Genomic DNA, 13,522 nt, shown 5'->3' on the forward strand with positions numbered 1-13,522 from the left:
TAAGGGAAAAAAAAAGAGTTTTGATCTTAAAATTCAAAGAATGACCAAGGATGAAGGCTGACAAAGAGCACAGAGTATGGCTGAAAATAAGTAACATGATGATCTAATTACAGAATTAAGAAACACAAGAAATTAAAATCAGGTGCTAAGAAGAGGGGAGGCAGAACAACCTTATCTGACTGGTAGCATTACAAGACCAGGAAGGTTCATCACATCTATGCATTTTGGCCACACCAGGGCTTTGCTGTTCAGCAGGTAGCAAAGCAGCTCATTAACACCTCTCTGCTGTCAGGTACACACAGCAGGTGTGTATTGCATTGTGCTGCTGCTTTCCATTCTCTTGGCTCTCACAGAGAGTAACTGTGTTTCCAATACAGCCTCAAACACAGCTGGCATGGCAGTCTACACAAATTCATGCAGTAATTTCTGCTTTACTAGACTAAGGAAATCTGAGCCCTCAAGAGACAGGAAAAACCTGAATTGTCAGTGCAATCTTCATCCTGTTACTCAGTACACAACCTTTTAATAGCCTAATCATGTACTATTTTCTCCATAAGATGTAATAATCAGGCAATTATACTTAGATTCTCCAAATGATATCAAGGGCCTGCTGAGCATGGGCTGGATTGAGCACATGAAGTACTTTAAATGCATATGACAGACCACAGCATTTGCCTTAAGGAGCTTACACTCAGAAAATACAAAAGAGAGAATTGCTACTTATTGTACTGGAGGAATGCAGCACTGGGATTGAAGGACCTTCTCAGGGTGGTTATCTGGATCTACTGTATCCTGGTTTAGATAGGATTCTTGGGCTCACGCCTACAGTTGTGAATGAAGAAGCAGCTCATATGTTTCAAATCAAGAAGGGCTGCCCTCTACATAAATAAATTATTCACCCACGTCTATCAACAGCACTCCTGACACTCCAGCACCTTGAGTGGCACATTCACAGCTATGGCCTGGTGAGCCACAAGACATGGACATGCTTCTCTCCAGGAATCAGGGTTTCCTCCTTTGGGACTGATAAGCCCATGGCCCAGGTCCTCTTTCACTTCCTTCACTGAGTAATGTCCTTCTGTATTTTGTAGGAGAAAAGCAAAGTTTGGTTGTCCCAAGAGAGGAAGAAGCAGCAACTGCCTATGAATGGGATGAGAAATTTCAGATAGATGCCTGATTTGTACCACTTCTTTAAGATAGATGAAAAATACCATATATATACAAACATATACATATACATTCCTCTTCTAGAAATGCTATGATCTAATGAAAATTCTTATGATTTAAGAAATATTCACACCCACAAATTCTGAATTTTCTGCCAGCATATGTAATTTGTAGAAAAACACAAATAAGTCACTTGGCAACTGTGGAAGTGGTTTGGTCCTTGATTCAGAAACATCTTATGAATTACCTGATTTCCCTTCTACAGATAGAGAAAATTAAAATATCTGGGTATCCCCTCTAAGCAGAAATTTTTCCTTGCAGAGTGGGGATTAATTAAATACTCACAGAAGTCTTAAAAAAGAATCAATTTGCACATGGGAGCTCTATACTTCCAAATAGCTTGTTTGACCACACTCCATGTTAGCCAGCCCAGGGTGGATGCTGGTGGTCCCTGCGAACACAGGTCTGCACAGCCATCCCCCCCACACTCACTGCACTATGCACAGCTGGTGGTGCCAGCATTAATGAAGGATGATGCTGAGCTTTTCTAACGAGGCAGAGTTAACGCAGTCATGCAGTCTCTTAGCTCATCTGACACTTTCAAAACTCATTGGCCAAGTGCAGTGAAAAGAGAGAGCAGTGAGCTGAGCTGCCAAGGTCCTGATCAGACCTGCAGGACGCGCGGCCCCGAGGGCTGGACTCGCTCCGAAGTGAGAAACTCCTGGAGAGAGAACTGAACATCTAATGTGGCAGTTGTGTGTAGGAGTCATTGTGAACAGCTATTTGTGGCTGAACTAAGAAGACCAAAAAGCCACAAGAAACCAAGCCCATGACTGCTTCTGCTCACATATATAACTGTAGAAAATGCTCTTCTATGAACTGAAAGGGCTTTTCCCCCCCAATAGTACTAGAAACTTAGATGTCTTGGAGCATGACTTCAGGAGTCACGTTAAAAATTATTAACTTTAATATGACCTTGAAGTCCATGTAAAGAAGTTGTTAACATTGCTGAAACTTGTAATTGCTAATAATTTTGGAAACTATTTTCTTCGTAGCCAGTAACAACGGATTTGCCAGACTTCTGTGTTATGTTAAATGCTACAGCAATTAATATGATTATGTCTTTTTGCTTTTTTTTTTCTCAATGAAAAAATAAATAACTGTCTGTGTGGAAATCACACATTTGGTCCAAACCAGAAACTGTTCATGTGTTAAAATTCTTGCAAGACAGATTAGCCTTGATCTACTTACTTCTAAAATACATAAATTCGTCATTATTAGTCAAGATTTCCCTTTTAAGCACATTTATTACCACATCTTGAAAAAGGCAAGTCTATTGCAATTGGTGAGTTCCAGTTATATAATATGCTTTCCTGCCTTAGATGCAATCTGTGACCTAATAATTAAATTTGCTAACGTTAAAGAAGAAAAATGAAAGATTTGGGAACAAAAAAAAAAAAAAACTTAATCAGTTCTGTGACAGAGAAAACCTACTTAAGTGCTTTGTTTTCAAACATCAGGATACACAATCAAGCAAACACTGCACATGCTATGAAACCCCTCAATCTTTCAACCACATTTCAGCTTTCTAACCTGAGGGATATGGTTCTCCATCAGTTTCACCAAGAGATAAGGGATGAAATCACACACTGAATAATGAAAACATGACACATTTTTTTCATATAAAACTATATTTGTATTGGTCAAATCCAGGAGAGGAAAAAAAAAATCAAATTATTAATGTATCATATGACATTTAAGCAACATCACCCTCAGTAATGGAGAGAGACTGAATAAATCGATCGTTCAAACCAGAATGACAATCTTTGCTGCACATATTCCTTCATCTTACAAAGTTTGGAAGGCTTCAGCTGTGTTTCTGATGGATGACTACATTGCTACTCTTCCTTGTTTATTTTACTGACACTCTAATGCCTTTTAATATCATTGTAAAATGGATCTGGCCATTTTTCCTCACATATAAATGCTTGCTTTAATTGAATAAGACATTAACTTTTCTTTTATTAAGGAGCCTTTTGCTTTTCTCTCAGTAAGGAGCCTTTTGCAAAGCTGTTGTTTTTAGAGACATCCTCCACAGTTCTGCACTGTTCACTACTGCTCAGCATATGACAAGTTGCGTCAACAGCAATCTGTTCTGTCAATAAAAGATCAAAAATAAAACACAAGCCCAACTTTGTATAAACCTCCTTCCAGTAGTGAAGTCGACAGGAAAAGCTTCTGAACGAGTCCCTCTGGACTAGTCCAAAGAGCAGCACCACCAGCTCCTGAGCAGCACCAAGGCTTTAAGACCCCGAGCAGCTGAAGGGCAGGGGCATGAGAAAGTTGAATTTGGGACCATACCTCACACCTGAGCAACTCAAACCTCCACCATAAATGGAATGTTCAGATCACAGAATTTAAAGCATCATTCCAACTGCAGACAAAGCTTTCCAGAAGAATTCATGGAAAAGTAAATATAATGACAGAAGGCATGGGTTTTAGAGCAGCATGCTGGTTTTGCTTAAAAATCAACAAGCTGTGGGCAAAATCTGAAGAAAATTAAAAGGCAGCATAAAATTCAAGGGAAGAAATGCACATGGATGGAAAATCATGAGGGACGTATGTCTCACCCCAGGGCTGTCAAGCCGGATGAGAAGCAGTTCTACAAAGAGCAATTCAATTCCTCCTGCTGCACACAGTGCACATATTTTGACTGGGATATTATTTGCATCACCAGCTCCTAATGACATCTAACAGAGCACTCGGAGTCCTTTGGCTGCCAAGAGAGAGCCATTAAATAGTGCCAGCTTCTTGAAGATGTCTCAGATTGTCACCAGTGATTTGTTGTATCAGAGATCTGTCAGAAGGCAAAAACTTGAGCAATACAGACCAACAAGATGAATGCATGGGATCAGAAATTTGCAAAGGGTGAAGAGCATAAACACAAAGATGTCAAATGCTCTTTACAAGCGTTATTGGCTGCCAATGCCAATCCCATCGAGCATCCTTGCTAGCACCAAAGAGGACATCTGCAACCTCACTCGGACCTTCTCTACTCTGCCCCTTTGTGCACATGTTTACACCTGCATAAACACTACCCATCCTTACATGGCAGTTCCTTATACCCACACTGGTCAGCTATGCACACATGCCCAGACTTTGACAGGAAACACAGGAGTAGAATTATGCCTCCTAAATGTTTAAGTATTTGGGAAAACATCATGCAGAGCTGAAAAGAAAAAAAAGTACAAGATAACCTGTGAAGAAGCGGGGGACAACCCTGTGTTTCCTCCATGTGGGCAGTCAGCAGCAGAATGCTTTAGTTTAGATGGAGTCTGGTCCAACTTTGAGAACACCAAACATGTAAACAGTGATGTCACACTTGACATCAGTGATGTCAAGGCATGGCCACACCAAGTATGTTCAGATTACAGAAAAGCTCTCCCATTTAGTTTCATTTTCCTTAAATATTAATGTTAAGGACTAGATTCTGACAACAATTGTGGCAGTTAACCATATCTAAAGAATTATTTGTTTTTTTAGTTAAACCTATAGATGGTCCAAAGTTTAGCACCTTTTCCTATGGCCTGTCCTAAGGATAACTAATGTGCCAGTTCAACCAGACACATTTCAGACTGTTAGAAATGCTGAGATTGATCTGTTCCACTTTGCCTTGAGACCGAGTGGGAGCATGCAGCATTCATTGCTGTGACTACCTCAAATGACCAAAGCACAGACTTCCTGACTGCAATACCAAGTCACATCCACCCCACCCTTCACCAGCAAAGCCTTTTTGTCTACACATGACAAAGGCACTGGGAGATGGGCACAGCCCAAGTGCCAGTCATGGCACTGGGATCTGAGCTAGTGCTGCAGTTAAGGGAGATGGTGTTTCACATCCACCTGGGCTCAAATCATCAGTATAATTAGACATTTCACAAGTAGCAGTGGAACAGAGACAGTAAATCACAGCAACATCTCACCAGCTATACTGGTAAAGATCCTAATTATTAAACAACTAGAAGAAATGCTGTTCTTCTCCAGCATCAAAACCAAGTTAATTGTCCCCTTTTTTGTCCTTTCAGATGTCACTTTTGAAAGACTTGCACATCTATCTTGGAGAGCCTGTAAGATTCACACCAATTAGAGATGGATACCATAGTAACACTTTCTCTTACAAGGATTATAGTTCTGCAGAAATAATAATAATAAAAAAAAACTATTACAAGCCAGTAATCCCAACACAAACCTTCACAGTTAGAAACCTGACAGAAGAGACAACAGCTTGATGCAGACTGTGAGTGTAACTAGCAACCACAGAGCAGTTTTTCCCTTGTGTGCCATTTGGTCACCTGTGTGTGTTACCTGTGGACATGTAATTGAGAGAGAACCATACAGAGGCTATGCCTGCCTCTGCAATGGCTTGCTGACCAAAAAGAAGTTCTAACTTTTTTATATGCATTTCTTAAAGACACTATGTCACTACATACTCATCAGTACACAGAAAAGCCTTTCAGACAAGCAAGCATAAAAAACAGGTACTGCCACAATAATCAGAAACAGAAAAGACGTATCTCATGGTGAATGAGCTTACATCTCACATTAGGTAAAGAACAAGTAAAAACAAAGTTCTAGAAATACAGAGATCGTGGGTCAAGTCCACACTGATTCCAGTGTGAAGATACAGCTCCATCCCTATTAATCTCTAATTTCCACAGATGTCAACTCTCTTTTATTGACCAATAGCTTCAAGTGACTCCACCTCTTTTGCTTCCCAGAGAAGCTTCCTCTGATTATTTCCACCATGACAGAAGACCAAAGTGTAATTCAAAACAGAACACTTAAATCATCTCCCAAATCTACTTACACCCCACCTACTTTTTGTATCTTATTTCCCTGACACAGGTCTATGTCTTTAGAAGCCACAAATCTCTACTGAAGTCTTCCTTATTTCTTAATGGGCTTTAATTGACATTTAGCACATTCAATCTGGCTAAATTAAATCCAGTGAGCTTGTTAAACTTCAGCACAGAATATTACTGCCTTCTTTCTCCATTTACATCCTCAATCTCAAAGAACTAATTCAAAACACACAGGTTGTTTTTAACCTGTTCCAAGTATTTGTTTTGCTAACTTTGCAGACCTCCTAGTATGTATAATGTTACTGCTTCTTCCTTCCATACACAGGAAGTTAGAGTCAGTCTTCTAGTCTCAGTTATGCAGAAGATCATTTATTCTCTCTCAAATGTCTCAGCTTAATTATCTGCTCCTACTTCTGTTCTCTGGTGGTGCTACAGAAAAAAAGAAAATTTAAAGCAGTTTGAACATTTTTTGTATAGGAAATGAAACTCAAATCATGTGACACTAGCAGGATATTTCAGTGATCTTTGACTTCAGAGTTCACTGTATGAAAACTAACACAAAAAAAGGTGCCTAAGGTTTCCAAAGCAAAAGATCAGCCTGGCAATTTGACAGATATATGAGGGCTGAACAAAATTTGCATGCATATGTACATAAATATTGCAATCACTATGGTTTAGATTGGAAATAAGTACTCAGTATAAACCCTAGGTTTCACACACTTAGGACTTCCCAAAATATTCACCTTAGAGGCTGACATATTCCATGCTAGGTCCATATTTAGAGGATGTTATTTAAAAAGACCAAACCACACTCCTTCAGCCATTTTAGGCTCCTGGAATTCAAGACACAACGACGTGCAAGAGGAAAAAGACAAAATCACAACAGCAACACGTGTGAGCTGCCATGAACTAAATCTAAAACTTTCTTGTTAAAAGGATAAGTAGACCAAGTTCAGGAATAAAGACTCATCCACAAGACAAAGCTCGTGCAGAGAGGGATGCTGCTGTTTTGCACCGCACTGGCTGCTCCAGCTACTTCTGGGTTTTCTGTCATGAACAATTCAGTAGCATCACTGGATTGCACAGAATTGCTTAGATTGAAAAAGACCTTTAAGATCTCTTAAATCCAACCATTAACTGGTTTTCATTCCAGTTCTTGATTCCAGATTCTGATTTCAACCCAGTTGGTGGCAGCAAGGGGAAATGGGAACACAGCAAAATATGGTGGGGATCAGTCTCCACATCGCATTGGTTTTGTATGTTCTGAATGTGAACTCAAAGAAACATCTGGGATACAAAAGGACCACTGCACCAGACCTTCCAAACAGATTAAAGTAAAAATGAGCAACTGCCCCGAGTGTCTAGAGCATTGCAGTTGTAACTTCTCAACCAAAACTGGGAAATCTTGAATTTCTTTTCCAAGTCAGTTATACTGAATATTTGTAATATTTGTTTTTATTTCCAACTCCAAGTTAAATAAAACTTGTATTATTTGCTATGACTAAACATGAATAACTGCCAAACATTTATAAAACCTGAGTGACCACAGAAAATTCCAGTTCAATAGGGCCAACAAGCAAGAAAATACTAAAATATCATTAAAATGTGCCTTTATTTTTCTATTATAAGAGAATTCTACATAAACCAAGCTGATCTGTTTTACAAGACTTTCCTCCCAATATAATAAATTTTCAAGATGATCATGAACAGCGTAAAGCTGTAAATAACTCTTCTTGTTGAGGGCTACAGCAAAGTTTCTTCAGTTGTTGTAATCCTGGAGAGCCTGAGCCATGAAAAGCTTGCCCAGGTTCTGTGCATTGAACTCCTTAATATTCTGGCAGTAGGTATTAATTTGACCTGTCAAAAGGAAAGAGTAAACCCTTGTCAGTTTTGAAATTCAAGACACCCCAGAACATAATTTTTCAAAAACCAAATTTGTGTGAACCACTGAGGATTTATAGAGAAGCCACTAACTCTGCTCAACTACTCTACACTTAGGAATTTCACATTTTCAGGATGTCCAAATATATTTGGGAAGAAGAAGAAACTAAATTAGAAGAACAGGTAAACTGGTATGCTCAAAAAACCCCTTAATTTTCCAGCAATTCTACATACAATTTCTGAAAATACATATGACAATAATAAGAATAAGCAGTTATTCCTGCTGAACTGAAAGCTCAATGACATTAATTCTTCAACTGAGCTACTCTAAAAATTCTACAAAACTGAATTTCAGTTCTGTTCTTATGAATATTTCTCTACTAAAATATGTGTAAGAAATATTTTTCAGCAGCACACTGGAAATTGTACCATTCCTCTCTGACATTCTGCTAGCCTTTTTTTCTATCTAACATTTCACTTTATTTGCTATTTCAAAAGTCATCAGGGTATGAAGACTTGTCGGTGCTTTACAAATCAAACGTGCCCATCAAAACATTTTTATACTCTTACAGCTACAAGTTATTTCCCTTGTTAGCTAGGAATAGCAAAACATGAAGCCAGTTTAATCAAAATTAAGGCTGTTTAGAAGGCAAATAAACTCTTGATTTAATGCTCTACTTGAAAAGTTTTTAAATGCCTCAGAGACAAAGAGCTAAGTCTTATTCTTTATCCACAAACTTTACTTCATCTAAGTTGAAGTGGATGCTTTCAATTCTTCCCCCAACCATGGTAAAAGAATAAACAAAGTGCTTTGGCTGAAAACTGTCTTTTCTTTAAGTATAAGAGTTTTCAATTCCTTCTCTCCTAAGGGGTGATTCATCCTAAGCTTTCACTTTCACACACACACTCTTCCGTTGCATTTATAAGCTCTGCTAGAGCTGAATATTAAAATACTTTAATGCAGCTAGGAATCAGTAACTGCTAAAAACTATTAAAACAATAGGGTTTTCTAAAAGCCTCTGTAAAAAGTAATAAGTCAAGAACATTATTTCTTCTAAATAAAGCACGTATCAGTGTGAAGCTATTAAATATTAAAATAATCTCTTGGTCACTTCAAAATTCAGGTAATTCAAATCCACTTTTTTTTTTTTTTCATGTCAAAGCAATCTTTGATGTACAGTACATTACTAGGATTTTTAATTTTCTCTCAGTACAAAACATGGAAAAAGCCTGCTACAGTTAAACAATTTGCTTTCTCATGACATTTTCCAAACTTTTTTTACCTAGCAGGGCACTTAGGTTCTCTGTTGACACTGTGAGGTCCCAGGTGTTTTTACCCTCCCACGAGGCACAGGACAGGCACTGACAGTGGCTTTGCCAGCAGCCCACCCGTGAACTGAAGAAACTGGGGGTGGTATCTCTACCTATCTATGCCTTGTTCCCATTTTTATTTTCCTTTGCCTGGCAGTGCAAGAATATGGAGATAGTTTCCCTAAATCTTTGGACACATAAAACAAAGAAATTATCCCCACTCTATTTGAAATTAAAACTGTCTTAGCTGCTGCAACAACCAGTTCAAACCTAAAAATGCTATCAGTAACTTGGGGCTGCTGTCAACTGTTCTGAATCAGAAATTCCAGTCCAAACAGCTTATTCCTGAGTCCTGTCTGTACAGCTCCTGATCTTCTGGAGCTGAGGGAGGGGCTGGGGCATGAGTGAAGGGAGCAGTTACACCCATTGATACAGAAACCCTCCCCCATGGAGCATTTCTCCATCTCTGCATTAAAATCTCAAATTTAAAATATCAAGGATAGGTTTTGGAATGCTACCAAGCCAAAATATCACACCATAATGGCAAAGGCAATGAAAACTTAAAATGTTTTCAAAGGATACAACTGTACTTTTTCCCAAGCAGACATTCTTATGTTAAAAGGAAAGTCAAAAACACTGCTAAACATTACCTGCAATAAGGAGTGACTCCATTCTTGGAGGTGGTTGTGGTGGTTTAAAAAGCTTATTGATGTCCTCCTCAGGGAGAGGGGGCTCTCCTCGGCTTTGACGCTGTATATTTTCTTGCTGACGTCTTTGCTGATACTGAAAATAAAACAACAGAATCAAAATGCAGCAGGACTTACAAAGCTAAAAAAAAAATTCTTTTCAGATGTTTTCAACAAACCAGCAAGTATGTTTTAAAAACTACATTATTTAATGCAATTTGGGTTACTACAAACAATATAATACAATTCCCAGTTTAGTTCAATTCACTGGAAACAATGCATTCCCCATCCCACACACTGGCAACTTATTAAAGTGAGATAATGGAAAATCATATAGTACTGAGGTAGTGGGACTACCTTCTAAAATTTTTCAGAGATAAATACTGTATCTGATGGAAAGAATAGAGCATGGTTGATAAAGACCTCCAGTGCCCCACACAGTAGAGAAAAGCAAGGTTGGAATATGTAGGTATGAGAAGCCACCACCCTCAGATAGTTGCACAAACCAGAAATTCTCCCATTTTATGCAAGCTAAAGGTCAAAACAATATTAATGTGAAAGGGGAAGAGAACTTAATCAAATAAGGTATTTTAAGCCAAAAAATATTAACTCTTAACTGAGAACAAAGTGGTGGCTGAAACCAAGCACAATGGTTCATTTCTCCATTAATATGTTAGAACAGCAGCCTGTAAAAGTTTTTCTGCTATATGTTTAAAAAAACCCATTTGTTTTCCATACTGCTCTTTGCCACAGAGATTACTCAAATTTTAAAAAAAAATAAGACAAACACTTCTGCAGCTATCAGATAAATATTTGTTCTTGAGATGCTCATAAATTCAGAAACCATGTGAGATTTCATACTGTATGTAGCAGTGAGGATTTAGTAATAAAGTTTGTCTTCAAAGCCCTCCTATTCAACACAACAAAAAAGTCTTTAAAATGAGGAGACAAAGAGTACAGAGTGTTTTCTCTCACTTAAATGTATCTGTGATCCAATGAGTCTGAAAACAGTTCTTACTTGGTGGCACAATCTAATGAAGTAATTTTTTTCCAGTAGTAGTGACAAATACATGTTTTGGACAATGTTAAAAATAAAATCTGAAATGCCCATATTTGTATGTGAATTGCACGTAGTTTCTTCTTTCTTTGCATTACCCCATTCGCTTCTCAGCAGTCTGCCTATTATTCTTTATTGAAATGGCTTGCTCTTAATCACAATTGCTCCATTTTCAAAATGAAGTTACGACCACTAAGTATGCTGCAATGAGCCACTACTAAAGCAGCTATAGTTAGTAAAGAAATTAAGTGAGACACCATGGAACCTACTTTGCTCTGCTTTTCAAAATAAATAGATACCCTTGTTGTTAACAAAAACCTTTGAAGCAGATGCCATCTTTCTATTCAAATTAGGCAATAAAGGAAAAAAGAAAATTCTGAAGATATGCATGAAGCTTCTATGTCCTTGGGAATTCTACAGCCAGGACAGACCACTGATTCCCTAAAATGTTCCCTTTTCCAAGCTACTCTTTACATATGTGAAAAAAAAAATGCAATTTTGATTTTAAAACAGTGATGAAGCCTTTTACCTGAACGACAGATGCACTTTTCCATAATCGCTTTGTGTGGCAATACCTGCAACATTTTTTCTTAAATCTACCTGGCCCATTTTTCAGATGGCCAATACTGAATCTTACCATATCTCTCTCTGCTAGATAAAAGAGTTAAAATTTATTTTTCATGCAGGTTTCTCTTGAGTAAGTAAGTGATTTATAAACTTAGCACATTATGTGAATTCTGTTCACCAAAATCTCTCCAGGCTTTCAAATAGTTCTCACAGTGCTTTTTTCCAATTTACCACCATCCTCCTACAGTCAGATGGAGCACTGCTTTATCTGTGCAGGAAGAGCAAGGAAAGTAATACTGCCTCCAAATACCAGAATAGTTAAAGCTGGACGAGACCTCTGGAGGTCACCTTGTCCCACCCTTCTGCTGAAGCAGGGTCACCTAGTGCTGCTCGTCATACTCAAGATTCTCTAATTAAATGGATTTTAATTCTAATTCTCTAATGCTTTGGATTTTTAAGAGGCCATTTGGCACCAGAAATTGAAAGTCAGCATCACCCAATCAGCATCACTATTTATTGATACTAAGCAAGACTAAAATATCCTTTCCAATTAGAGAACAGTCCAACTTGTTCACAGTCCACTGGACTGTTTCTTTATTTCTAAATGCATGACTACATATGATGGTACTAAGACATGATTTGGAGCAAAACTTGTAGATTCACCTCTTTAATTTACTGAATCTCTTATTCCAGTGTCCATGGTGTATTTATAAATTATTTTGGTTTATCATAAATCACAAATTAATATGTAAAATAGCAAAGAAAGCTAAATCCATACCACATATCACTGAGTTCATTTGGTAGTTGCCCACTGACTAACCTATTTTATAAATCTTCTCATATTGGATTTGTGTGGCAAGATTTTGGTAGCAGAGGGGCTAAAGGGGAGGACTCTGTGAAAAGCTGCAAGAAGCTGCCCTCAAGTCCAATATGCCCAACAGCAGCAGACTCAGAGACCAACCCACCACTGGCCAAAGCCAAGCCCAGCAGTGGGAGTGGCAGCACCTCTGGGATAAAACATTTCAGATGGGGGGGGGGGAAAAGGGAAAAAATGCCAGCCAAGAGAGAGGAATGAGAGTATGTGAGAGAAACAGCCCTGCAGACACCAAGGTCAGTGAGAAGGAAGATTTCCCTGCAGCCTGTGGTGCAGAACATGGCGAGGGCAGCTGTGCTCCTGCAGCCCACAGAGCAGGGGAGGAATGTGAAGGGACCTATGTGTGAGGAGGAAGGAACAGCACAGATGTATGATGAACTGACCACAGCCCCTATTCCCCGTCCCCCTGCACTACTGAGGGGAAGAAGGAGACAACACTGGGACTGAAATTGAACTCAAAAAATAGGGATGGGTAAAGGGAAGGTGTTTTAAGATTTGGGTTCATTTCTCATCACTCTACCCTGATGTGATTGGTAATAAACTAATTGTCCTATGTCAAGCCTGTTTTGCTTGAGATGGTAATTGGTGAGTGATCCTGGCTTTAGATCAACCCATGAGACTTCCACATTTTTTTCTCCCACACCCAGCTGTGGAGAAGAGTGATAAACTGGCTTTCTGGGGCATTTGACACCCAGCCAAGGTCAACCTACCACACTGCTTAATTTTGTATTTTTGAAAGATCTTGCTTAGATCCCAATTCATCTGTCTTGGATAGCATAACCCCAAAAAAAAAAAAATTTTTGGAAAAAAAACTTTTGGTGGAAAAAGAAGTTTGTGGGGAAAAAAGTGCTCATCTAGCTTTCTCCATGTTACCTACCTGATGCTTCTGCTGCTGCTGCTTGCTTACATTCCTCAGGTAGGTATTGTATTTAACAATGTCTTGGCTCATCTCATCCACTCTGTCCATCAGCAGCTGCAGACTCTTCCCAAGGTGATTACTGAAAGAGGAAAAACATCCATGGAAGATTAAATTTACTACCAAAAACAAAGATTTAAAATTAAAAATTCATTCTGTCGCTTGACCTGTATTTCTGCACTAATGGCATCATTTGCAAAT

The 13,522-nt window shown here is 38.6% G+C and overlaps 1 protein-coding gene across 1 annotated transcript in view; it reads right to left on the reverse strand.

The window, feature by feature from the left end:
* Positions 1-7,622: 7,622 nt before the first annotated feature.
* Positions 7,623-13,522, reverse strand: part of EIF3H (eukaryotic translation initiation factor 3 subunit H) — an 85,634-nt gene continuing 79,734 nt past the window's right edge. Inside the window, exons 6-8 of the mRNA XM_015618294.3 lie at positions 13,283-13,403; positions 9,872-10,004; positions 7,623-7,886 (exon numbers count right to left, since the gene is read on the reverse strand). Coding sequence (XP_015473780.1) covers positions 7,789-7,886; positions 9,872-10,004; positions 13,283-13,403 — 352 coding nt within the window. The 3' untranslated portion in view covers positions 7,623-7,788. The remainder of the gene's footprint in view (positions 7,887-9,871; positions 10,005-13,282; positions 13,404-13,522) is intronic.

The sequence above is a fragment of the Parus major genome, chromosome 2 (genome assembly GCF_001522545.3).
Source record: "Parus major isolate Abel chromosome 2, Parus_major1.1, whole genome shotgun sequence".
NCBI classification, from domain to species: Eukaryota; Metazoa; Chordata; class Aves; order Passeriformes; family Paridae; genus Parus; species Parus major.